This window comes from Podarcis gaigeae (genome assembly GCF_964106915.1).
Source record: "Podarcis gaigeae genome assembly, chromosome: 7".
Classification (NCBI taxonomy): Eukaryota; Metazoa; Chordata; class Lepidosauria; order Squamata; family Lacertidae; genus Podarcis; species Podarcis gaigeae.
Genome location: NC_139683.1, coordinates 3550580 through 3576770, shown reverse-complemented (window position 1 = coordinate 3576770; position 26191 = coordinate 3550580). Strand labels below are relative to the sequence as shown.

Below are 26191 nucleotides of genomic sequence, written 5' to 3'. Positions count from 1 at the left end.
GTGAATAGCTAAATCAAATCAACACCAAATGTCTCTTTCTTCTTTCATTTATTTCCCCCTCCTTTGGAAGAATATCTAAGCACGACATGATTCTGCTTTTCTTCTGTCCCGGTGCTCATAGGATGCTCACCAGCATCTTGCATAATACAATGATTTACTTTTACTTTGAACTTTTGTGTTAAGATCGACTTTTGCGTTACGATTCTTCTGGGATGACTGTGTTAGTTAAGAGTTATCAGCAGGGCTGAATCTGAAGAAGGAGCATCAGGATTGCACCCCAAAGTGAGCAATGATCCGCATGAAGCAGCATGTAGAACCCTAGGACTGGATCATCTGGCCCAACCCTCTGCAATGCAGGGATCTTTTCGTCCAATGACCCTGAGATTCAAACCCAGGACCCTGAAATTAAGAGTCGCGTCTTGTATAACACTATGGTTATACAACAGAGAAGGAACTTCTAGTGGGTGGACCAGTGTGGGGGTGAAAACGATTTCTGTACCAAGAGGATACCTGCTCATTTCTGGAACAATTAAGAACCCCCGCAATTATGAATTCAATGGTTTTGTGAGTTAATTAAGATTTAAGAATCTTTACAACAACCACCTAATTTATGTTCTGGAAGCTAGAGCAAGCTTTCTTCGGAAGAGTGCTTGTTGCAGCCCGAGCTCTTGAATGTGATAAAAATAAATAGTAAATGGGAATGTGATACCATTCCTGTTATACGCTATCATTCCTGCACTGCAGGGGGTTGGACTAGATGGCCCTTGGTGCCCCGTCCGACTGCAATTCTGTGATTCTATGATCAAACCAAATTCTCATGGGTAAGATTTCAGGCAAGATTTCACAGCGAATGCTTGATTTGGGGAGAATAGGGAGGTAACTACAGACCACAACTGGGTTAACCTGGAAACATTCCTAGTTAAGGTCTGCAGAAAACATAAAAACTCACGGCCTAGGACCCTCATACCTATGGGACCACCTCATCCGGTATGCCCCATGGAGGCCCTTAAGGTCCATAAACAGCAACACCCTAGAGGTCCCAGGCCCCAAGGAAGTCAGATTAGCTTCAACCAGAGCAAGGGCCTTTTCAACACTGGCCCCAGCCTGGTGGAACGCTCTGTCTCATGAGACCAGGGCCCTGCAGGATCTGATTTCTTTCCGCAGGGCCCGTAAGACAGAGTTGTTCCGCCTGGCCTTTGGCTTGGAATCAACTTTCCCCTCTTTCCTTTCTCCTTCTGTGATGGAACTCCTATTTGGGGACTTCCCTGGCTTTTTTCTGGCCCACGTAGGACCAGTCTGGATAGTTGGCCTTGGTGAAGACTTGACGTTTCCATCCCCAAAGAAGTTTTTGATTTGAGTTTCTACTGAAATGAGGCTGCATTTTAATGTTGTACTTAATCTTGTTTTTAAATTGTATTTTAATCAATGGTTTTTATACCTGGTGTTAGCTGCCCTGAGCCCGGTTTTGGGTGGGGAGGGCAGGGTATAAAATTATTATTATTATTATTATTATTATTATTATTATTATTATTATTATTATTATTATTTGTTAGCCAAGGTTACAATCTGCCTTTCGGCCGCTCATGTGCATAAAAATGCATATATTCATGAAAATGACATCCAAAAGAATCTTTATATGGGGGGAAATTGCTTGCAAAAAATGAGTGCGCGTGAGGAAATATGTGATAAAATGCCGATAAAAGTTTTGAGAAGGCTTTTTAAAAATCACAGGCGAATGCAGCAATGCGGAGAACTAAATTTAAGGATGGGAAAGCGAGGAAACAAGATCAACAGGCTCATGGATCCCTCTCCAAAAGAGGCCCCAAAGATTGTCAAGCTTACATCCACTTCCCATCGCTGGACCCCTGTGTTTTATTGATGAAAACACACTTTTCACACACAGATTATAACCGATCGAGGCTGGGAATTAAAACAAGACTAGGGAATGCTGAGGAGGCTCACTCAAATTTAGTTCTATCAAATCCACAGGACTTTAACTTCAGAGAAAATGCACTTAGGGCAGGAACGTTCCTTTGAAATGCACTTAGAATTCAATTTTCCAGCCCCCGGTGCCCCCCAGTGAATGTGATCTATAGTTTTATGCCCCCACAAATAGAAAAGGAGAACCATCTGGGTGAAAGTTCTTTGCCCGAAGCTTCAAGGTCCAACCCAGAGAATTGCGCTGGCGAGAGGAACCACAATGGCCAGCTCCACGTTGCCAAGCCACGTTCTGGCTGCTCCGTTCCGGTTGCAAAAGTCTCTCTGGCAGCAGGATGTGGAAACGCCGTGGTGGTTGGTTTCGGTGCATTCCGCTGCGCATGTCTTGGAGACATGTGCCGTGCTTGAGGAGCCTTGATCAACAAAGAAATAGCAAGAGAGAGGGAGGGGAGTTAAGGAGAAGGCTCACCCATACCTGGTATGCTGTTCTGGCTCCTCACATCCTAATCTATAATCAATAGGCAACCTTGCAGCTTGTGACCTCGTCTGAGAAAGAAGGGATGTTGGCACATGTTGTTGCTAGGAAACCCAACCCTACCCAGAAGACTTAATCCTACCGAGAAGTTCCAGAGAAATGTGATCATGCGTTCCAGCTGTCCCCATTGACAAGGATATTCCCTGTTTCCTGATACAGTGGTACCTCGGGTTAAGAACTTAATTCGTTCCGGAGGTCTGTTCTTAACCTGAAACTGTTCTTAACCTGAAGCACCACTTTAGCTAATGGGGCCTCCCGCTGCTGCTAAGCCGCCGGAGCACAATTTCTGTTCTCATCCTGAAGCAAATTTCTTAACCTGAGGTACTATTTCTGGGTTAGCGGAGTCTGTAACCTGAAGCATATGTAACCCGAGGTACCACTGTACAGTCATACCCCATGTTACGTTTGCTTCAGGTTGTGCGTTTTCAGGTTGTGTCCTGCGGCGACCCAGAAGTAGCAGAAAGGGTTACTTCCGGGTTTTGCCGCTCGTGCACATACAGCTGTGCAAAATGACGTCACGCGCATGCACAGAAGTGGCAAATCGTGACCCACACATGCGCAGACGTGCAGATGTGGGTTGCGTTCCTTTCAGGTTGCGAACGGGGCTCCGGAACAGATCCCGTTCGCAACCAGAGGTACCACTGTAACTCTCCCTGATGAACCACTGACTCTACTAACAAGAGTGGGTTCTGCTGTAGCAGGCCAAGAGCCAGCAAGGGAATTTGACTCTGAGCTTTCAGGGAGTTTTTAAAGTAAGTTTCTAGCCCTTGTAGAAGGAAAGTTAGGAAGCAAAAGGTGTAGGCACTATTGGCAACACCTGCCTACTGAGAAGTGAGCTTGCTCTTCACCCCCTTGTAGTGGGACATAGGAAGTTGCGGTCTTCTGAGTCAGACCATTGGTCCATCTGGCTCAATATTGTCTACACTGACTGGCAGCTACCAGGAGATGCTGGCAAAGTTTGAACCCAGGACCCTTTGCTTGCAAAACAGATCCTCTACCAGCAAGCTATGGCCCTTGCCCAGTGTTTTTAGCCCAGGAATGGACTCAGTGTGCTCACTGGCAAGTGCGATAGAGAATTCTAAGGAGTCGTACACACATTCCAAGGAAGATGTGAGCAGCTTCCAAATGACCCAAGACGCCCCTGTTGCAGACCATGAAGAAGGGACCTCCTGGTTCATTGGTAGTTGCTGTTTTTTCATCTTCCCTCATAGAGAAGTAGTTGTGGTACAGGCAAAATAGCTGAGGAACCCAGAATTTTAGTCCAAAATTCCAAAACTTAGCACCAAAGAAAAGAGTTCATGTTCATGCAAAAAAAGTTGTTGTTGTTGTTGTTGTTGTAAATTGTAAATTGTAAAGGGACCCCTGACCGTTAGGTCCAGTCGCGGACGACTCTGGGGTTGCGGCGCTCATCTCGCTCTATGGGCCAAGGGAGCCAGTGTACAGCTTCCGGGTCATGTGGCCAGCATGACTAAGCCACTTCTGGCAAACCAGCGCAGCACACAGAAACGACATTTAGCTTCCCGCCGGAGCGGTACCTATTTATCTACTTGCACTTTTGATGTGCTTTCGAACTGCTAGGTTGGCAGGAGCTGGGACCGAGCAACGGGAGCTCACCCCATTGCAGGGATTCAAATCGCCGACCTTCTGATCAGCAAGTCCTAGGCTCTGTGGTTTAGCCCACATAGCCATCCACACTGTTGTTACTACATAAATAAATTTGTACAGTGCTTTTTTTCTTTAAAAAATGTTTAGGGGTACTCTCATTTTGACTCAAGAAAACCACCATTTTATAGTTTCACTTGGGAAAAGTAAATACAGTAAATGGACAAAAGTACAAAGATTTAGGGGTATTTTTTCTTTAAAAAATGTTTAGGAGTACTCTCATTTTGACTCAAGAAAACCACCATTTTATAGTTTCAATTGGGAAAAGTAAATACAGTAAATGGACAAAAGTACAAAGATTTAGGGGTATGCGTACCCCTGCATCCCCCCCAGGAAAAAAAGCACTGAATTTGTATCCCATTTTTTTCTATCCGTAGAACTCAGGGCAGTTCACAACATACAATTACAATATAAAAAACACAAAATGCGTAATAAAAACAAGAACAAAAGGAAACTAATTACTCTGCTAATCCTAATGCAAATAGATCCCATCCATACTGCAAGGACGGAAATGCGAAGGCAGAGAGTGAGAGCGATGCTAGCCTTGCACTTGCGAAATGTTTAAAAGATTTTTATGGCGACGCTGGGCTGGTTCAGTTTCAGGTGCCTTGGCCGCTTGCCCCTCTTCCTTACCGCTCATTTCGCACGCTGATATTAGATGCAAACCAGCTGCCGGGAGGGAGCGTGGCTGCTTTTCCGAAGGCGTGACTCGACTTACCCGTCTCCGATGGCCCAACCGTGGTCTTGCAGTACTTGTCAAGCTTTGAGCACACTGTGGGGATCATGCAGTGGGAGCTGTTGGAATGCATGCTGCAAGAGTAGCATTTCAGCGAGAGAGCTGGAGAAGGAAGACGAGGAGAATTAATGCAAAAGCCCCCCATCGCTCGCAGTAAAATATATTGTTGTCCGCTGTAATGGTTCTAGGGGTTGCTTGTGCGTAAGCCGGTGCCAATCTCCCCGGCTGGGTGCAAACACCTGGCTGGGTTGCCAAAGTGAACCTTTTCTGTCTGGACAGCCACTCACCCGTGGCTGTCTCAATCGCTGGCAGAATCCGTCAGTGGGCGTTTCTTAAACTTCTTCCAGCAAAGAAGCTCTTTGACGCCTAGTCTCCTCCTACTCTCCCTGCGCGGAAGCCTTCTGCGCAAGAAGGGCGTAGGCAGCGGAGGACCCTTACTCTCCCCGCTGGTCCCAGGCAAGGAGTCATGGGACCGCCTCGCCGCTTCCCCCATCTGCCCCCCTTCTCAACTGGTGCTACGCTGATTCCCTTCCCCAGAAGATGGGCTGCCTCTTCCCATCCCGGGATGCTCTCTGGAATCCCTCTGGCTTTTGCTCTCTTCCTCCGGCACTGATGGCAGTTCCCTGACATCCGCTAAAGATGTACCTCCACTGACAGGGGGGGTCTACCCCTATGAGAACAGGATAATGGACTAGGAGGCCTGATCCAACAGCTCTTCTTACACCACTTGGACTGGGGCTATTATCCTTGTCCTACCTGCTTACAAACGTTGAATTCTGACTGCCAGGCTCAACCCACTTCTCAATCACCAGATTTCTCCCCGGCAAGAACTCTATCCATAAGTTATCACATTCTTCCCTGCCTCCAGATTAATTAGATTCCAGTTTTGCTCCGTCTCTCGAACTGCCAGAATCTTCCCCAACTCACTGCCTTTGAAAAGCTGCGTGTCGGGCAGAAATTCAACAGGTGAGTCTTTCTCCCACCACACCATCAGGGTTTCTTCAGCTGTGATTTCTGCAGTGCATAGAGTTGGACTGGATGACCGCATGGGGTCCCTTCTCAGCCCTACAATTCTACGATTCTGTGATCCACCCTGGGAATCATTTTACTTTTGTCTCCCTGCCGTGCAGTTCTTAAAAGCGAGGCGAGGGATCCTTGCGGCGGTGTGTATGGACAAAGAAAACAGTCTCCATTCTCACCTTTGCCTGACCAAAGGACGGCAGCCAAAACCGTAACCAAAAGGATCCTCATCTTCTTCTGATGGCAAGAGGAAGCTCCTTCGCAGAATATATACAGGCACGCCCTAAATTCAGCTTCGGTCACCGTAAAGTCTGGCGTTCACAGGAATGGGATCTAAATCAGGATTGCACCACTCACAATAGCCTCAGCGTTGCTTTTAAATAGTTTTCGGGTGTCGCGGTCTTCTACAGTCAGCACCTAATTCCTGCGTCAAGAAATGCTGGGCTCAAGCCTCTCCGGCTATTGCTTGCAAGCCCTTCTCGCTGGTATAATAAAGTCCTTGGAGTCTGTAATTTTTGTTGTTGTCATCACCATCATTATCCTCATTCTTTCATCGCTTTTTACGGTGCCTCGTGCAGGGTAAAAATAGAAACAGGATGCAGAGAGCCTAATATAAAAATATAGCAATAAAACAAGACCCAAAGTGCTCATCCCAAAATAAAAAAAATGAGAAAATTATGCATCCTCTCTGGAGAGGAATGGCAAACCAAGCTGTTAAGTCTACTCCGAAATGGCAAAACTGACTGGAAAGCTCAAGGACCAAGAATTCAAAAACTTCAAGAAAGAATGGGGGGGGGGTGAATTGTAATTTATTTAGGAGAGCACTGTAAGCAGAGGAAAACATTAGCAGGATTTTAATCTCGCTTCTAATGTAACAAATACTATGGACGATATGGAGAGATAGAAAATATAGATTATGAAACACAGGTGCAAAAGTTGACAATAGGACCCATGGAGGGGAATGGGAAGTCTCGAGATTCAGAGTAATCTCTTTATTTATATGTATTTGGTTTTGTTATAAATTTATATTTGTAAAATCGAATAAAAACAATTTCCAAAAAAAAAAGGAAAAGAATGAGGAGCCCGGATAGAGGCTGAGGGCATAACTGGTTCACCTCCAAATCAAAGAGCGAAGGCCTGTGGGTTTTGTCTGCTGCCTCACAACTGACAATGAGGGAACCGGCATGCTGCCCTGGGGAGGGCATGCACAAGTGCGGGGCCACCACTGAAAAGGCCCCTTCTCAGGTTGCCTCTCTGTGCGCTTCCCTCAAAGGCAACATCGTGGAGAAGGGAACTGCTCAGGACTTTGTGTTGACCATAATGACCAGGTCTCAAGGAGAATCAGGCCCCACTCAGGCTACAGGGCACATTTCTGCTCTTTGCAATGTGTTTGTGTGTGTCTATGAACTGGGACGCGGATACTGTGGGTTAAACTACAGAGCCTAGGACTTGATGATCAGAAGGTCGGCGGTTCGAATCCCCACAACGGGGTGAGCTCCCGTTGCTCGGTCCCTGCTCCTGCCCACCTAGCAGTTTGAAAGCACACCAAAGTGCAAGTAGATAAATAGGTACCACTTCGTGGGAAGGTAAACGGCGTTTCCATGCGCTGCTCTGATTCGCCAGAAGCGGCTTAGTTATGCTGGCCACATGAGCTGAAAGCTGTACGCCGGCTCCCTCGGCCAATAAAGCGAGATGAGTGCCGCAACCCCAATCGGTCATGACTGGACCTAATGGTCAGGGATCCCTTTACCTTTACCTTATGAATTAATATAGCTACATGTATTTATTGCATTAATATCTCACCTTTGGCCCTCCAAGTAACTCAACATGGCACTCACGGTTCTGTTGACATTTCCATTCCATGTCCGTTTACATTTCAGCACAGTATGCTGGGAACTTCCGTTGTGTGTATTGCTTTTGCTTTTCCCGTTCTCTCTGAGACGACACGAGAGACCTGTTTTTTTGGTCCTGATTTATGATTAATAAATCTGTAGTATGCTTCCACAAGCCTCACGCCTATTCTGTGCACGCAGCTCCCTCTGCTGATAGCGTGCCCTGGCTTTGAAGCCCTGGTCGCCGATTTACGTGAGAGCACAGGCCAATGGATGGAGACGGCACAACTGGGGCTTTCCAGCTGGCCTCCTGGCCCTCTGCATGCTGACAGCTTCTTCTCCTCCCTATTCAGTCCCCACAACAACCTCCCTGCAAGGTAGGATAGGCTGAGAGCGAGTGACTGTCCCAAGGTCAGCCAGTGAGCTTCACAGCCGCAGAATTTACACAGAAGTAGACTTACAACGGAGTTCTCCTGGTTTGTTGCCATCTGGCACAGTAGTAAACAGCGCTCCCAAATTCCAGCCAATTTTTGGTTCTGTAAATAAAGATCACCTGGTACAAAAAATAAATTCCTCGAAATCTATTGCTTTTTGTCACTGCACTGTTCTTTTTTTCTTCATTCCAGTCAATGTCAACATGTTAGGGTTACTAAAAAAAATGCCTGTGTGTTTTTTCCATTATTAATTATTATTATTATTATTCCATTATTATTATTATTATTATTATTATTATTATTATTATTACCTGACTTGCTGGGTTTTTAAATTTAATTTTTACACATAGAACAAGCTTCCTGCTTTTAATTTTCATGCACAACCCCATGAAGGGCTCTAAACTGGGGAGTTTACTGACCCTCAAGGAGACCCGACACCCAAATAAGGCATAAAGCATTGATGGAAACCAAAGAAATGTAAGATTTTGGAGCAAGTTGCTCCCACCTTTTTTTCAGCACACACATTCGAAAAACCTGAAGTCCGACATAGACAAAAATACTCATATTTTAATGAACAGCTTTCCAGGCAACTTAACATCAAACAAGCCGTAAACAATCCATCACCCAAGAACCTGAGTTCCTTGAATGTGACTTTAGAAAATTACTAGACCCCCAGAGGACTTCTGAGAAGCCAGAATTGCGTTACAGGCGTGTTTGGTTCATGTGTGGCAAAAAGCACCAGTTACCATTTTGTATGGAAACAAAAATCCATTTGTAACACCACACCACCCTCAATTTGTAGGGAGACAAGCAAACTAGAAGCAATTATTATCAGGACTGTAGCATAGTAGTATCATTCTTCCAGTAGAAATCTTTGAACCACCCACTGCAATAACTTTGAAATATTATTTAAGAGTTCTTTTCAAGGATAAACTTCCACTCCAGACAGCGCAAACCTTTAAAATCACCCTGTTCCCCCTCAAACCCCAATTTCACGGCTAATGTTGTGCCTGCAAACATGAATTTGCTGAACATGGGTGCCTTCTTAAATCAAACCACAATGATTACACTGAAATTGAACCAAGTGCTGTAGGTTTGTCAGTACATAGTGTAAACCAAAGGGTGTGATTTCAAGTGACAGCCACCAAATGCTCTGGCAGGTAATAGTGGCGTCTTTCCAACTTTTTCATAAACATAACTTCGCCTGCCTTCTGGCACAGTAGGTGGCAATTTGGGCATTTCTTCCTGTGGGTTTTGGAGGAAATTTGTTGTTTCGAAGGACTCACCTGTCTGCTCTCCATCTTTGCTCAAACGCCTAGACTCTTTTGACTACAGATACAGTTGCTTGCTTCAACGTATTCCCTAACACATGGGTAGGCAAACTAAGGTCCGGGGGCCAGATCTGGCCCAATCGCCTTCCCGCGGATGGTCCGGGAATCAGTGTGTTTTTACATGGGTAGAATATGCCCTTTTATTTAAAATGCATCTCTGGGTTATTTGTGGGGCCTGCCTGGTGTTTTTACATGAGTAGAATGTGTGCTTTTATTTAAAATGTATCTCTGGGTTATTTGTGGGGCACAGGAATTCGTTCATTTTTTTTTTCCCAAAATGTAGTCTGGCCCCCCACTAGGTCTGAGGGACAGTGGACCAGCCCCCTGCTGAAAAAGTTTGCTGACCCCTGCCCTAACAGGACCCAGGAGCTTTCAAAACACAGCCAGAGATTCCCAAACTTGCAAAATTCGTGAAGCAAGGCATGGGATGAAGAGCGTGATATACAGAGGACACAGACTGGATTAGGAAAACCTAACCAAAGTTTTCGCCAGAATCTTCTTTCAGAAAACAGTCCCTGCACTATTTCTGGCCAGCTTTAGCGTTCCTTCATTTTTAAAAAAGGGGGGGTAGGCTATGCACCCTTTAAAAAGGTCGGAGATGTGAGGCTGCTTGTGACTCCCACATTCAGAACCCCCCCCCCCAAAAAAAAAAAAATATTGCAACACCCACAACCACAGTCTAAGCAAAATGGTAAAAGCACACTTTTACTCTGGGCTCTTGCAATGACCTGACCATGTCATAAAGTCAAGCAAAATACAAGTGAAACTTGAAAAATTAGAATATTGTGGAAAAGTTCATTTATTTCAGTAATTCAACTTAAAAGGTGAAACTAATATATGAGATAGACTCATGACATGCAAAGCGAGATATGTCAAGCCTTTATTTGTTATAATCGTGATGACTGAGAGACCATTTAAAGGCTCAGGAACCCATTGCAGGTGTTATGGGTTGAATAGCTACTGCACCTTTTCACAATATTCTAATTTTCTGAGATTGTTAATTTGGGTTTTTCATCAGCTGTATGCCATAATCATCACAATTATAACAAAGGCTTGACATATCTTCCTTTGCATGTCATGAGTCTCTCTCATATATTAGTTTCACCTTTTAAGATGAATTACTGAAATAAATGAACTTTTCCACGATATTCAAATTTTTCGAGTTTCATCTGTACAATGGCTAGCGATACCTCTACTGTATCAAAGCATGAATTGGCTTAAATCATAATGGCTTCCCTCAAATAACCCTGGGATTATTATTATTATTTTCCATGTTTACAGACACACCTCGTCCCCACTGCAGAACTGTACAGTCAAACCTCGGATCCTGAACGCCTCTGTTTCAGAATGTTTTGGCTCCCAAACGCCAACAACCCGAAAGTAAATGCTCCGGTTTTCGAACGTTTTTCAGAAGCCAAACATCCAACATGGCTTCGGCTGAGTGCAGGAAGCTCCTGAAACCAATTGGAAGCCAAGCCTCAGTTGTCGAACATTTCGGAAGCCGAATGAGCTTCCAGAGTGGATTATGTTTGACAACCGAGGTTCGACTGGATCTGCTAAGGTCTTTTGAGGAGCAGAGGGAGCCACGAGTGGGGGAAATCAGTTTAAATCTGTGCTGCAGAAAGGACCAAAGACCCCCTTGTTGCAGCCACAGAGCCCCCAAGAAGAGACTGGTAATTTGGCTCCCCATCAGTGGCGTAGCGTGGGTTATCAGCACCCGGGGCAAGGCAAGTAATTTGCGCCCCCTAACCCGGGGTAAGGCAAGTACAGTAATTTACTCTCCCAAGCAGCAGCAGCGAGGCTTCTCTTTCCCCCGCGCTGTGCCGGAGCTGCCTCTTTTCTTTCCTTTTTTCCCTTTCTCCAAGGCTTTTCGCTTTCTCTCCTTAATTGATTCCCCCTCCACACCGCGGCGTTTCCTTGCTGCTTCACCCCCCTTCCCCTCTCTCTCCTCCTCGCTCTGCTTGCCTTGCCCTGCCCTGCCTGAGGGCGCCCTGAGGAGACTCCGCTCTCCCTTTTGACCAGGCGAGGTGGAAAAAAGGGGGGAAAGTCTCTTCCCGCCCCCTCGCCAGACTCCCAGCTCCGCTCGGCTCGGCTCACTACCCAGGCGGCCAGTGGAGAGAGAGCAGCAATTACCATAAAGTTCCTCTCCCTCCGCTTCGCCAAGCTGTCAAAGCCCGGCAGCAGCGGCAACGGCAGCAGCAGGCGCAGCCAGACCCCCGCCAGCCAGCCAGCCAGCCCGCCCGCCCGCCCGGCTTCCTCTCCTTTTTTTGCCCGCGGCAGAAGGCTTTGCTCTCCCCCTTCTGCGACCTCCTCACCAAGCCGAGCGAGCGCGGGCTCCCTAACCCGTGGATTTTAGTAGGGGCAGAGAGCTGCTAGTGCGAGTGTGCCCCCCGCCCAAGTTGCGCCCGGTGCGGCCGGCACCCCTGGCACCCCCCACGCTATGCCACTGTCCCCATCTTAGACCTTTTTGCACAAAACACAGGCACCACGCCTTCCTTTAGAGATGTATTTTTTGCTTGCAAAAGAAAAGAAAAACGGGGTCACAATGAAGGCACGAAAATGAGGTAGCCGGGATCTCCTCAGAATACAAAATCTTCGTCTGCCATATCTATCGCCCACGCAAACTTTTCCCTCTGGGTCTTGTTAAAAATCTTCTCAATGGGAACACAGAACCTTTTACACCTGTGGGCAAAAAAAGCATGTCAGGGCACCTTTTTGGTATCAAAGCCGGGCTTCTTGGGCTTTGGGTTCAGGTCTCACGCAACCCCCTGCTTTGAAAACAGCTGCAGTGGTTGGAAGTTAATTTCCGGGCCCAATTCAAGATGCTTGTATGGGTGTTTGAAGCACCAAATAACTCAGGTCCCGAATAACGGAAGGGCCACCTCCTTCCCTACAGACCCTCTCAGGTGCCGAGATTGGGAGAGGGGGCCCTCTTGGTAGTTCCTCCACCCTCAGAGACTCAGAGGGTGGTGGCCCAGGGGGACAGGGCCTTCTCTGTGGTGGCCCCTAAGCTGTGCAACTCCCTCCCCACAGCTTCTGGAGGATGATGAAGATGCACCTCTTTGCCCTGGCCTTTGGAATGTATGTTTTCAGGACCCTGTGTCCGTAAGCTGTTCCAAACAGTTTTTAATACTGCATTTTAATTGTTGCAACCTGAACCCTGGGACTTTAGGGCGGAGGGCAGGCAAATCCTAGCAATCATGACCAGGCTTCCGCTTTTGCACGAAACACACAGCAGGCCCGTCCGTCCTTCCCCAGGAACGTCAACCCACCAGGCCACACTGATGCGCGGGTCCAGGTAATTCAGCTTGGAGGTGCCCAGAGCGATCTGCTTGTTCTCCTCTTTGTCCGTGGCTTGCAGGACCAGCTTCTCCAGCTGCTCTTCCAACTTCTCCACGTGCTTCTGCTTCTTTTCTAAAGCGCTGGTTCGGAAGAAGAGGCACCGCTTCACGTGAGAACGCAACAGCGACTGACAAAGCAAGCCGCTAGTCCTCATGCTTCGCTACCAGAATAGCTTGGCAGGTTTCCTTATTAACATTCTGACTGTGCCCTCTGTCCCTGTAGTCCAGGCATAGGCAAATTCGGCCCTCCAGCTGTTTGGGGACTACAGTTCCCATCATCCCTGACCACTGGTCCTGTTAGCTAGGGGTGATGGGAGTTGTAGTCCCAAAACAGCTGGAGGGCCGAGTTTGCCTATGCCTGCTATAGTCCAAGATTTCAGGCTGCTTGTCTGTTTATTTATTTAACAAAACTTAAATGTAAAGGGACCCCTGACCATTAGGTCCAGTCGTGGCCGACTCTTGGATTGCGGCACTCATCTTGCTTTATTGGCCGAGGGAGCCGGCGTACAGCTTCCGGGTCATGTGGCCAGCATGACTAAGCCGCTTCTGGCGAAGCAGAGCAGCGCATGGAAACGCCGTTTACCTTCCTGCCGGAGTGGTACCTATTTATCTACTTGCACTTTGAGGTCCTTTCAAACAGGAGCTCACCCCATCGTGGGGATTTGAACCGCTGACCTTCTGATCAGCAAGCCCTGGGCTCTGTGGTTTAACCCACAGCGCCACCCACGTCCCACTAACAAAACTTATATACAGCTTAATTGTAAAAACAAACCGCCACCGCCACCGCAAATTAATTTACGAAAATAAAATACCTTTCTAATTTTAAAAGGCCTGTGAAATTAGGACATGGCACGAGGTTCGTAACATTTTGCACAGCAAGCTTGGCTGGCAGCCAATTTAGGATAGATGAAAAGGAGTGGGGTGGTATTCATAAAACACAGGCTTAATTTCTGGAATTCAATCTGCTGAGTTGTGGCGATGAGCGCTGGCTTAGACGAAGGAGGAAAGGTCCACTAACAACCATGAAGGCCATAAAAAACCTCCAGCGTCAGGGGCAGTATACCTACTGGGAAGCAACAGAAGGGGAGAGGGCGGTGGCTGCCTTCATAACCTGCTTGCTGGTTTCCTGGAGGCATTTGGTTGGCAGGGCACTGGACCAAAAGAGGCCATTGGTCTGATCCAGAATCCTGGCTCTCCTTTTGTTTTGTTTTTCTTTTGTTTTGTTTTTCGTTCAGCCCGGACACGGAGGTCCAGCGCCGAGGGCCTTCTGGCGGTTCCCTCGCTGTGAGAAGCCAAGTTACAGGGAACCCAGCAGAGGGCCTTCTCGGTGGTGGCACCTGCCCTGTGGAACGCCCTCCCACCAGATGTCAAAGAGAAAAATAACTACCAAACTTTTAGAAGCCATCTGAAGGCAGCCCTGTTTAAGGAAGCGTTTAATGTTTAATAGGTTATTGTATTTTAGTGTGGCTGGAGAAACCCAGCCAGATGGGTGGGGTATAAATAATAAATTATTATTATTATTATTAGGGGAGAGACAACTCTAGCATATAATGTTTATCGCATAAGTGTCCGCTTTGCCAAGGTTACCCTGCGAGCACCTGCATATGGGAAAAACCACCATCCTGAATTAGTTCCCCGCATGCCAGTTCTATGACAAACCTCCTAATAGTTAATTGAAAGGATAACCCAGGACGCAAAAGGAACTGGCTTCACTCACGCTTTAGATTTCACATCCCTTTTAGTTCTGCAATCTGCCTTCGCCTTCTTGAGCTCCAGCTTTGCATCGCACAACTGGTCCCTTTTGACGTTGATCTGGAACGGCAAAAAGCACGGTGGGTCCAGGTCTTGTCTTCCTAGGCAAGCGTGGGTGGGCTACAAGTTCTCTGCATTCCTGTCTTGCATCCAGCTTAACTGTCTCGCCAGAGTGGTGCATGCTCTGGTTATCTCCTGCTTTGATTACTGCAATATGCTCGACGTGGGGCCTGCCTTTGAGGGTGACCCGGAAACTACAACTAATCCAGAATGTGGCAGCTAGACTGGTGACTGGGAGCAGCTGCCAAGACCACATAACACCGGTCTTGAAAGACCTACACTGGCTCCCAGTACGTTTCCAAGAACAATTCACAGTGTTGGTGCTGACCTTGAAAGCCCTAAATGGCCTCGGTCCTGTATACCTGAAGGAGCGTCTCCACCCCCATCGTTCAGCCCGAACACTGAGGTCCAGCTCCGAGGGCCTTCTGGCGGTTCCCTCCCTGCAAGAAGTGAGATTACAGGGAACCAGGCAGAGGGCCTTCTCGGTGGTGGCGCCCACCCTGTGGAATGCCCTCCCATCGGATATCAAGGAAATAAACAACTATCCAACTTTTAGAAGCCATCTGAAGGCAGCCCTGTTTACGGAAGTTTTTAATGTTTGATGTTTTTAATTTTATCGTGTTTTTAATATTCTACTGGGAGCTGCCCAGAGTGGCCAGATGGATGGGGTATAAATAAATTATTGTTGTTATTATTATTATTATTATTAGCCACCCAGCTGTTCAGCCCCAACAGCGCACCAGGAAAGCTTTGTGCAAGAAAATCAGGAGGAGGGCTGGATCAGCAAGACAGATGGAGATAAGCCCTTGGATTGTCTCAGCACCCCCCCCCCCCCGCTGCGTTACCTTAGCCTGGAGGTTTTGCATGGACTTCTCAAAGGTTTTTGGAGTTGCCCGCTGGTGGTTGCAAAGGATGGCGACTGCGCGGTTGGCTCGGTTGTAGGAGAGGAGCTTGGCAGACACATTGTCGTCCTCTGTCAGGAACCAAAAGGCAAGTCTGAGGTCGGCATTTGTGTAGGTGTATCTGTGTTTCTGTAGGGACTCGGGTGGCGCTGTGGGTTAAACCACAGAGCCTAGGACTTGCCGATCAGAAGGTCGCAGTTCGCATCCCCGCAACGGGGTGAGCTCCCGTTGCTGTCCCTGCTCCTGCCAACCTAGCAGTTCGAAAGCACGTCAGAGTGCAAGTAGATAAATAGGTACCACTCCGGCAGGAAGGTAAACGGCATTTCCGTGCGCTGCTCTGGTTCGCCAGAAGCGGCTTAGTCCTGCTGGCCACATGACCTGGAAGCTGTACGCCAGCTCCCTCGGGCAATAAAGCAAGATGAGCGCTGCAACCCCAGAGTTGTCCGTGACTGGACCTAATGGTCAGGGGTCCCTTTACCTTTATCTGTGTTTCTGACATAGGGGCTATCAGAAGCCAGCACTATTGCACCAGGCACCAGCCTCGTTGCAAATGCAAGAATTCATAGGAACACAGGATTTTTTCTGATAAGACCGGTAGCCCCTTCAATGCCAACACTGACTTGCAGCTACAAGGGTCGAGGGTGCAACCTTCCCCATCTATGCCGGGGAGTCTCCCAGTTTCTGACAACAGACCCCACCCTCTTGCGCCTCTGAATACCAGTTGCTTGTAGGGCTGGGCAATATATGGACATTTTGTCCCAAACTGGTTTGAAGTCCATATTGCGATAACGTTTTCTAAACATCTGACCTGGCAATATATTGCAAATCGTGATGTGTGTGTGTGTGCTGTGCAAAAATCGCAATGTAGGAAAAACCATGAAGCCAGCCAATACCTCAACATGGCTCCATCCTTATTTCAGACATTGTATCACAATGTTTAGCTGGTGATATATCGTGATGTTGAAAACCAGGTATCACCCAGCCCTAGTCACTAGGGATAGTAAGATCTCTCATCTTGTGGCCTTCACAGAGGATAAAGTTCTCAAGGTCTCCTAGTCACAACAGCTACATTCTGCCTTGACTGTTGGAGCAGGAATGTTCCTGAAGGCTAGATCCTGGAAACACAAGTGGGGGGGGAGTGATCTTGTGCTCAAACCCTGCTTGGGGGCTTCCCAGACACATCTGCTTGGCCACGGTGAGGACAGGAGAATGGATCCGATAGGACCTTGGCCTGATCCTGCAGCCAGACCCTTCTTACATTCTCCTAAACTTGAACACCACCAAAATTCAAGAGTGATTTGATGTTGCATTCCCCATTTGAAACAGGAGCACATCTCCCTCCCCTCGGGTTATGAACTTAATTTGTTCCGTAGGTCCGTTCTTAACCCGAAACCGTTCTTAACCCGAGGTGCACTTTCGCTAATGGGGCCGGCCACCGCGCGATTTCCGTTCGCATCCTGGGGCAAAGTTCTCAACCTGAGGTACTACTTCCGGGTTAGCGGAGTTAGTAATCCAAAGCGTTTGTAACCCGAAGCGTTTGAAACCCGAGGTACCGCTGTATTAGTATTTACAGTCATACCTTGGGTTACAGCCGCTTCAGGTTGTGTTTTCTCTGGTTATGGACCGCCGAAACCCGGAAGTACCGGAACGGGTTACTTCAAGGATTTGGCGGTCGCGCATGTGCAGAAGTGCTAAATCACGCTTTGCAGATGTGCAGAAGCACCGAATTGCAACCCGCACGTGCGCAGACGCAGGTTGCGAACGTGCATTCCGCACAGATCACATTCGCAACCCGAGCGTGCACTGTATTCTGGACGACCCAGCCAGACGGGTGAGGTATTATTATTACCGTTACTAACTACTGCTATTCTAGAGACCCTGCAGAGACTTGCTGGAATTAAATGCAGCGTGTGCAGCGGAAAAGTTTGCCCTGAGCCTGTTTACCATTTGTCAGGGCATCCAGCTGCTCCTGCAGGGTGATGGAGGCATTGTAGGTCCTGAAGACCTTGGCTGTCAAACCTTCCATCAGGTCCTGGAGATGTTTGTTCAGGGTTGAGGTCTGGAAAGGAAAGGAAGTTAGTTAGTTAGTTGGTTGGTTGGTTGGTTGGTTGGTTGGTTGATTGATTGATTGACAAAGTAATAATCATAAATAAATAAGAATAAAAACGTGCTGGCCAAAAGTCCAGAGGTAGCATTATTATCAATTTACGATGGGTGTGGAAGGTTTGCAGGCTATGAAGGTCTCGCTCCCAAATTTATTGACAGCCACACGAATTATTATAATCCAGGAAGTGGAAGGGGCAACAAGAATATAAGAACGGAAGAATGGTACAAAGAGGTTTGGGATATAGCTATTAACGATAAATTAACATGTGCCATTAAGGTAAGATGGGCAATACGCAGGAGAAATTATTTTGAGGAGATAATGGAGGGTGTCTGTAGAATTTGTACTGTTGAAAACAGAAAGGGTTAAACCATCGCAAGGGGTGTTGAAATTTTGGGAGGTTGGATGATTAGAACGGAATGGTCTCGGTGGTGAGGTGCACATTTTTTATTCAGGATTTGACGTTTAGGGGGGAAAGGCAGGGGAACTCCACTTAAGGAACTCACGGCAGTGGAAATGGGGTTGTTCCTAAGTCAGGCATCCCCAAACTCGGCCCTCCAGCTGTTTTGGGACTACAATTCCCATCATCCCTGACCACTGGTCCTGTTAGCTAGGGATCACAGGAGCTGTAATCCGAAAACTGCTGGAGGGCCGAGTTTGGGGGTGCCTGTCCTAAGTGATGACTCATTTATGTGCTGACCAGACCCAGGCTTACTTAGCTTAATAATAATAGAATTGTAGAGTTTGAAGGGGTCCTGAGCATCATCCAGTCCAACCCACTGCAATGCAGGAATCTCATCAAAAGCATCCCTGACAGTTGGCCCTCCAACCTCTGCTTAAAAACCTCCAAGGAAGGAGAGCCTGCCATCTCTCGTAGGAGTCCATTCCACCGTCGAACAGTTCTTACTGTCAGAAATACTATTATAATAATTTATCACTTGTAGACAGCATCTTAAAAAGCAGAGACATCACCTTGCCAACAAAGGTCCGTATAGTTCAAGCTATGGTTTTCCCAGTAGTGATGTATGGAAGTGAGAGCTGCACCATAAAGAAGGCTGATCGCCAAAGAATTGATGCTTCTGAATTATGGGTGCTGGAGGAGACTCTTGAGAGTCCCGTGGACTGCAAGAAGATCAAGCCGAACCATTCTGAAGGAAATCAGCCCTGAGTGCTCACTGGAAGGACAGATCCTGAAGCTGAGACTCCAAGACTTTGACCACCTCATGAGAAGATCCTGAAGCTGAGGCCAGAGCATGCCAGGCACTCCTGTCTTCTACTGCCTCCCGCTGTTTGGTCAAACTCATGCTGGTTGCTTCGAGAACACTGTCCCACCATCTCGTCCTCTGTCGTCCCCTTCTCCTGGTGCCCTCCATCTTTCCCAACATCAGGGTCTTTTCCAGGGAGTCTTCTCTTCTCATGAGGTGACCAAAGTCTTGGAGCCTCAGCTTCAGGATCTGTCTAGGTTTGTCATTGCTTTTCTCCCTCTGCTATTGCCTGGAGAATTTGGGCATTCAAAAATACCCAGGATCGAAACATCCGTGAAGGTGAGCTCAAACTTACAGACAGCCTGTCGAAAAGATCGTCCCCAGGTCCTTTGTTCTCCATGAACAGCTGCAAATTCTTGAACACCTGCAATGATCAAGAAGGAAATTCTGGAGCAAGGTCAGCTCAGGAGAACGGCAGGAGTGAGTAAAGTGACTCACAAGTAAAGGCTGTCAAGAAGGTTAAAAGCCAAACATACCTTTGCGGGAGATCACTGGAGCTTTACCTCATTTACAAATTATCCAGAAGCCCAAAGGCCAGTTCCAAAGGTTGATACTAACTTGTGGATTATTTAATAAGGGCATTCTTTATAGATGTAAACTGATTTTTTAAAAAAAGGTTTTATTCAGAATTTTCTTTTGTTACAAAACGAGCAAATAAACAAGAAAAAGCACATATAGCATCTCTCTTATAAGTTATGGGGTATGTAGAGGAATAAGGGACGTGGTGGCGCTGTGGGTTAAACCACAGAGCCTAGGACTTGCCGATCAGAAGGTCGGTGGTTCGAATCCCCCCAACGGGGTGAGCTCCCATTGCTCGATCCCTGCTCCTGCCAACCTAGCAGTTCGAAAGCACATCAAAGAGCAAGTAAAAAAATAGGTACCACTGTGGTGGGAAGGTAAACGGCGTTTCCGTGTGCTGCTCTGGTCATGCTATGGTAAGAAGCGGCTTAGTCCTGCTGGCCACATGATCCGGAAGCTGTGCACTGGCTCCCTCGGCCAATAAAGCAAGATGAGCACCACAACTCCAGAGTCGGCCACGACTGGACCTAATGGTCAGGGGTCCCTTTACCTTTTCTATGTAGAGGAATACAGGTTTTTTTGTGTCCTCCAGGGAAATTTAAAGAACAAAAATAAGATTATTATTATTTTTTTTTTTTAAAAGAGGACGGGCTTTCTGGGAACACTGTTGTAGAAACAGCTCCAAACGCCTCAAAGGAAAGTCAAATTCACAATCCCCCAACATGAGCAAGACAACTCTCTGTCATTTTCACTGCTGGGAAGCTGCAAAGAGCTGGGCTTTTAAGGAGATAACTTTCAGCATCTGTATTACAGGCGGTTTTAGATGTTGTAACTGCTTTACAGTGGTGCCTCGCAAGACGAAATTAATCCGTTCCGCGAGTCTCTTCGTCTTGCGGTTTTTTGTCTTGCGAAGCAAGCCCATTAGCGGCTTAGCGGATTAGTGCTATTAGCGGCTTAGCGGATCAGCTGTTAAGCGGCTTAGTGGCTTAGAAAAGGGGGGGGAGGGGGAAAAACCCGCAGGAACTCGCAAGACATTTTTGTCTTGCGAAGCAAGCCCATAGGAAATTCGTTTTGCAAAGCACCTCCAAAACGGAAAACCTTTCGTCTAGCGGGTTTTCCGTCTTGCGAGGCGTTCATCTTGCGGGGCACCACTGTATCTATTTTATCACCAGGCTATCTCTCAGTATGCTTTTTATTATTATTTTTTGTCATTGACGTTCTGTAGTGTGCTTTTAATGTTATAAACTGCCCTGGGATCTACTGATAAAGCGTGGTATATAAATTCACATCCAAATTCTTATCTATCGCCTGTGTGTTTGCTGCCCTGGGTCCCCTTCAGGAGGAAGGCTGGGTTATAAACTTAATTAATACTAATCGCACCAACCACCATCTATTTTTGGTTCAGCAAGCTGTTAATTCCCTGTTCAGGGAAGTTTTTAATGTGTGACATTTTAATGTATTTTTAATCTTTGTTGGAAGCTGCCCAGAGTGGCCAGATGGACGGGGTACAAGTAATAAATTATTATTATTATTATTATTATTATTATTATTATTATTATTATTATTTGGTTCTGTTGCAGGGGGAGAGTGGTGCCCACCGACCCAAGGAACTGCCTGCACCCCTCTTCTCCAGCGATGCTGCCTCTCTCTCACCTGCTTCTCCACAGGCACCAGATTGTAGTAGCGAATGCAGTCCTTGCCCAGGAAGTCAAACTCCACCACGTTCTCCTTCCCGTCCAACCGAGGGTGAAGCCTCAGGTGCTCAACGCGGAGGGAGCAGCAGCCCACTGTATCCGCCGTCTCCCCTTCCTCCTTTTCATTCCCCGCTCTCAGGGCCAGCTGGGGAGGGACACAATAATAATTTATTATTTATTATTTATACCCTGCCCAACTACCTGAGTTTCCCCAGCTACTCTGGGCGGCTCCCAATCGAGTGTTAAAAACAATGCAGCATTAAATGTTAAAAGCTTCCCTAAACAGGGCCGCCTTCAGTTGTCTTTTAAAAGTAAAATAGTTGTTTATTTCCTTGACATCTGATGGGAGGGCATTCCACAGGGCGGGCGCCACCACCAAGAAGGCCCTCTGCCTGGTTCCCTGTAACCTCGCTTCTCGCAGGGAGGGAACTGCCAGAAGGCCCTCGGCGTTGGATCTCAGAGCCATGGGGGGAGCGGAGGCAGTCAGACGCAGGCTCTCTCCAAAACACTGCTTCTATCTTGCATTGCAGGGGGAGGGGGCAGATGGGTGACCCCCTAAGGAACCCCTTCCAACGCCACCGTTGCAGCTGAGAGACCAGAAACCTTTGGTGCTTCCCCTCCTCACTCCTTTGGACCCCATGTCAGGGACTGGACTGAGGAGGAATCGTGGGGACCGCCCCCTTTCTTCCTGCACCTTTCCGAGAAGAGGACACTGTAGATTCAAAACAAAGCAGCAGTTTGCTGAAAGTCATAGTCAGAGGCTACAGAAAGGAGAAGCTGGGAAGCGGAGATAGCCGACACTCAGTGTCTCCAGAAAACATTCCTGACCCCGCCCCTCTCCCAAAACCACGTGTGCAAAACCAGGCGTGCAAACCCAAAACCAGGTAGTGGGGCTGCCCTTGAGACTGACCCAGAAACTCTGCCCGCTGCCTCCCCCCCCCCCAGCTATAGGGCGGCTGAGTGGGATGAGGCAGGCAGACTCCGGAGGCCACGCCCCTGCAGGCAGCTGGCCCCGCCCCCGGGCGCAGGACACATGCGCCGCCCCATGCGTCCAATCGGCTTGCTCCGCCACTGGGTGATGCTAATGCTCTTGAAACAGGCGGGTGCTAACAGCAGCAGGCAACAGTGCATGGCTGCCTCTCGGCAGAATCTGTGCTCTCTAGGCGGCGACTGTCCGAAACGGACAGCGAGATAGGAGAAGCAGAGGCAGGTTCCTACCGTAGCAGGGCCACAGCTCAGTTAGGGCCCTGAGCTCCACTGCATGTGTTCTGCATGCAGAAGGTCATGCAGAAGGACCAATCCCAAGAAGCTATTCCAGGCAAGGCTTGGAGGGACACCCTGTCAGAAATCCTAGAAATCTGGCTCCGAGGGCCTTCTGGAGGTTCCCTAACTGCGAGAAGCGAGGTTACAGGAAACCAGGCAGAGGGCCTTCTTGGTGGTGGCTTCTGCCCTGTGGAATACCCTCCCATCAGATGTCAAGGAAATAAATAACTACCTGACTTTTACAAGACATCTGAAGGCAGTCCTGTTTAGGGAAGCTTTGAATGTTTGAAGTTTTATCGTGTTTTTATTATTATTATTGTTATTGTTATTATTATTATTATTATTATTACTACTACTACTACTACTAGAAAGGAATATTCGCAACCGGCTTTAAGAGTGATATTCCCCTGCCCCGGAAAGCAGCCCTTACCTTGTCGATGAAATAAAGGGCCACGGACCTCTGCCGCTTCTTCATCTCCTTCGATTTCCAGTCCGCCCGGTACTGAGCACGAATCTTGCCCACTACCCCTTTCAAGCAGCGAGCAATTTCGTATTTCTGCCAGTCCTTCTCCCCCTGGGAAGAGAAGCAGAACCGGATACAAGTCTATACTTCCGGGTTTTGCATCATGCGAATGCGCAGAGGTGCGTAAAAGCGGCGCCTCCAGTTAAGGACTTTCCAGGTTAGGTACGGACCCCCGGAACGAATTTAATTTGTATTCGGAGGGTCCACTGTACTCCTGAAGAGACCGCCTGCCTCCATCCCTCACCTTCAGCTTGGAACTGGGGTTCAACATAATGTACTTTATGGCCCCATTAATGTTCTCCGTCCACGACGCCAGCCAGGTCACACTGTTGTCACACCGAACTTCCTTCCATTTGTGCCCAGGAGGGGGTTTCGGGATCTTGGAACCCCTGGCCAAAAAAGGGGGGGAAGAGGAGGGGGGAAGGTTAAGTTATCAGAAAGCAGAACAGGAAACCTCACAATCTGGATGGTGAAAATATGCGTTTTGTTCGTATAAGCGACCAAACAACTGAGTTCCCTGGACTGCTTTTACAGGGAATCGGAAATCAGGGTGGATAAAAATCGAAGGTTCTTTTTTTAAAAAAATCAGATTATTATTTTTTAAATCAGGGGTTTTTTTAAATTTAAATTGGATTTTGAAAATAAAATGCTTTCGGAGGAAAAACCTTTCTAAATATAGCTTTCTATTTAAGTTACATTGTAGTCCAAAGACTATTCATCAGCAAATGAGGATTTGTTTTAAGTTTTTCATGTGTGCTTAAAACTCAGTCTAAGTTGTTGTTTTTTTATTAAAAAAATATGTTTAACCACATCAGTTAACAGACATGGATACATATGCTATAATGTTATTGTTTTAGTTAAATAAATTGTTTAAATTGTTATTAAGGGAATTGTTATTTTTCTCCTTCTGATAAAGGAGGGGGGAAGCCAAAGTTGTCAACCGTTTCTTTTGGGGGGGGGGGGGAAATCACTCACCTGTAAAAATGACGCAGAGGAAAAGGGAATATTTGACGCTGCAGAGTAATAGAGCAATGGAATCATAGAATCATAGAATCATAGAGTTGGAAGAGACCACAAGGGCCATCGAGTCCAACCCCCTGCCACGCAGGAAACACCATCAGAGCACTCCTGACATATGGTTGTCAAGCCTCTGCTTAAAGACCTCCAAAGAAGGAGACTCCACCACACTCCTTGGCAGCAAATTCCACTGTCAAACAGCTCTTACTGTCAGGAAGTTCTTCCTAATGTTTAGGTGGAATCTTCTTTCTTGTAGTTTGGATCCATTGCTCCGTGTCCGCTTCTCTGGAGCAGCAGAAAACAACCTTTCTCCCTCCTCTATGTGACATCCTTTTATATATTTGAACATGGCTATCATATCACCCCTTAACCTCCTCTTCTCCAGGCTAAACATGCCCAGCTCCCTTAGCCGTTCCTCATAAGGCATCGTTTTCAGGCCTTTGACCATTTTGGTTGCCCTCCTCTGGACACGTTCCAGTTTGTCAGTGTCCTTCTTGAACTGTGGTGCCCAGAACTGGACACAGCACTCCAGGTGAGGTCTGACCAGAGCAGAATACAGTGGCACTATTACTTCCCTTGATCTAGATGCTATACTCCTATTTATGCAGCCCAGAATTGCATTGGCTTTTTTAGCTGCCGCGTCACACTGTTGGCTCATGTCAAGTTTGTGGTCAACCAAGACTCCTAGATCCTTTTCACATGTATTGCTGGAGGGGGGGAGGGGGGGAACTTTCGCTCCATTGCTTTTCACTGCTGCCAATCGAGGGGTATGTCCCCCCCCCCCCGAATTTGGCTCCCGGGTGCCTCGCAGGTAAAGATGGCCCTGGTTCCACAGGACGGGTGCCACTACTGAGAAGGCCCTTATAAAAACAGATGAAACCACTGAGAGTGGGACACAGGGGGTTGGACTGTGTCTATGGGTCTAAGTCTCCTTAGGTATTCCCTTTATTTTCCGTAATTTCTTTCCTGACTTTCGCCAGGGCAGGTTCCAGCAATAAATTTAAAAACGCAATATTGAAAGAAGTTTGAAACAGACCTCTATCTTTGCTCCTCAAGAGATGAACCCCCCTTTGAGCCCAACAGAGTCGCCCTTCTATGACCCAGGTACTCACTTGCTACAGTTTATGATGACATCTTCGGGCATTATCCTCTTCTTGACCCTCCCCATCTTCGGGTGGTCCCCACGGCCTCGGAAAAGACCCGGCGGCTCCGTCTTGAAGTTGCCAATCTTCTCCCGGTGCCCGTCAATCGTGCAGTAACCGTATTCCTCTTGTATTCTTTCTGCTTCCTTTTTCAATTTCTGGGTTTTAAAAAAAGGGCAAAAGGAATAAGAATGAGAGGTAAATTAATGTGCGGAACCATGTGTTATTCCGATAGTTTTAAGTCAGGCTTTGATAATAGTAGAGGAAGATGGGGGTGTATGAATAATAAAATTATTTATTATTATTATTATTATTATTATTATTATTATTATTATTATTACAGCCTGTCCCCACCTTCTGGGGGTAGACTAACTGTACAGCCTTCAAGTGTTTGCTAAGGCTAGCCCATGTTGAACGTATGTGCAATAGCCTAACCTTCAAGATTATTCATTTTGATTTCAATTAGTTAGAAAGAGTTAATAAACAGCTTTATCGCAGAGGTATCTAAGCAGTGCACATGATCAAACTGCAGACAACACAGAGGCATTAAAAGCATGTACAGTGGTACCTTGGTTCTCAAACGCCTTGGTACTCAAACTTGGAACCCAAACACTGCAAACCCAGAAGTAAGTGTTCTGGTTTGCGAACTTTTTTCAGAAGCCAAACTGCTCCATTTTGAAGGTTATGCTTCCGTTGTGAGTGTAACGCTGAGGTCTGTCAGTTTTTGCTATTTATTTTGCGTTTTGTTGTTTTTGCGGCTCTTTTTCTTTGTGGCTGTGTGGAAGCCAGTCCAGCTACTGATAGATTGATTGTGTGACTGCAGTACATTGTTTATTGCAGCCTTTCTCAACCTGTGGGTCCCCAGATGTTGTAGAACTACAACTCCCATCACCCCTAGCTAGCAAGGCCAGAGCTCAGGGATGATGGGAGTTGTAGTCCAAAAACATATGGGGACCCACAGGTCGAGAACTGCTGGTTTATTGCTTTCATTTTATGGATCAATGGTCTTGTCAGATAGTAAAATTCATGTTAAATTGCTGTTTTAGGGGTTGTTTTTAAAAGTCTGGAATGGATTAATCCATTTAGCATTACTTTCTATGGGAAAGCACGCCTTGGTTTTG

At 47.2% G+C, this 26191-nt stretch overlaps 2 protein-coding genes across 2 annotated transcripts in view; both read right to left on the bottom strand.

Moving 5' to 3' along the window:
* Window positions 1–1846: 1846 nt before the first annotated feature.
* LOC310849298 (lymphocyte antigen 6E-like) lies at window positions 1847–6669 on the bottom strand. Its single transcript, XM_083749503.1, has 3 exons — window positions 6071–6669; window positions 4854–4973; window positions 1847–2351 (listed from the first exon to the last, which is right to left on the bottom strand). The coding sequence occupies exons 1-3, from the start codon at window positions 6120–6122 to the stop codon at window positions 2158–2160; spliced, it is 366 nt and encodes a 121-aa protein (XP_083605629.1). The 5' UTR covers window positions 6123–6669; the 3' UTR covers window positions 1847–2157.
* Window positions 6670–11980: 5311 nt separating this feature from the next.
* TOP1MT (DNA topoisomerase I mitochondrial) overlaps window positions 11981–26191 on the bottom strand; it is a 33231-nt gene continuing 19020 nt past the window's right edge. Inside the window, 10 exon segments of the mRNA XM_083749142.1 lie at window positions 11981–12170; window positions 12761–12910; window positions 14547–14641; window positions 15487–15614; window positions 17488–17602; window positions 19208–19276; window positions 21085–21270; window positions 22819–22962; window positions 23156–23300; window positions 25041–25228. Coding sequence (XP_083605268.1) covers window positions 12068–12170; window positions 12761–12910; window positions 14547–14641; window positions 15487–15614; window positions 17488–17602; window positions 19208–19276; window positions 21085–21270; window positions 22819–22962; window positions 23156–23300; window positions 25041–25228 — 1323 coding nt within the window. The 3' untranslated portion in view covers window positions 11981–12067.

Bases quoted from the DNA above. Each gene is read 5' to 3' on its own strand.
- LOC310849298 (XM_083749503.1), bottom strand. From the start codon at position 6,122: ATGAGGATCCTTTTGGTTACGGTTTTGGCTGCCGTCCTTTGGTCAGGC. The intron at 4,974-6,070 runs GTGAGAATGGAG...TTCCTTCTCCAG, and splicing joins CGTCCTTTGGTCAGGCAAAG to CTCTCTCGCTGAAATGCTAC. The intron at 2,352-4,853 runs GTAAGTCGAGTC...TTGTTGATCAAG, and splicing joins GGTTGGGCCATCGGAGACGG to GCTCCTCAAGCACGGCACAT.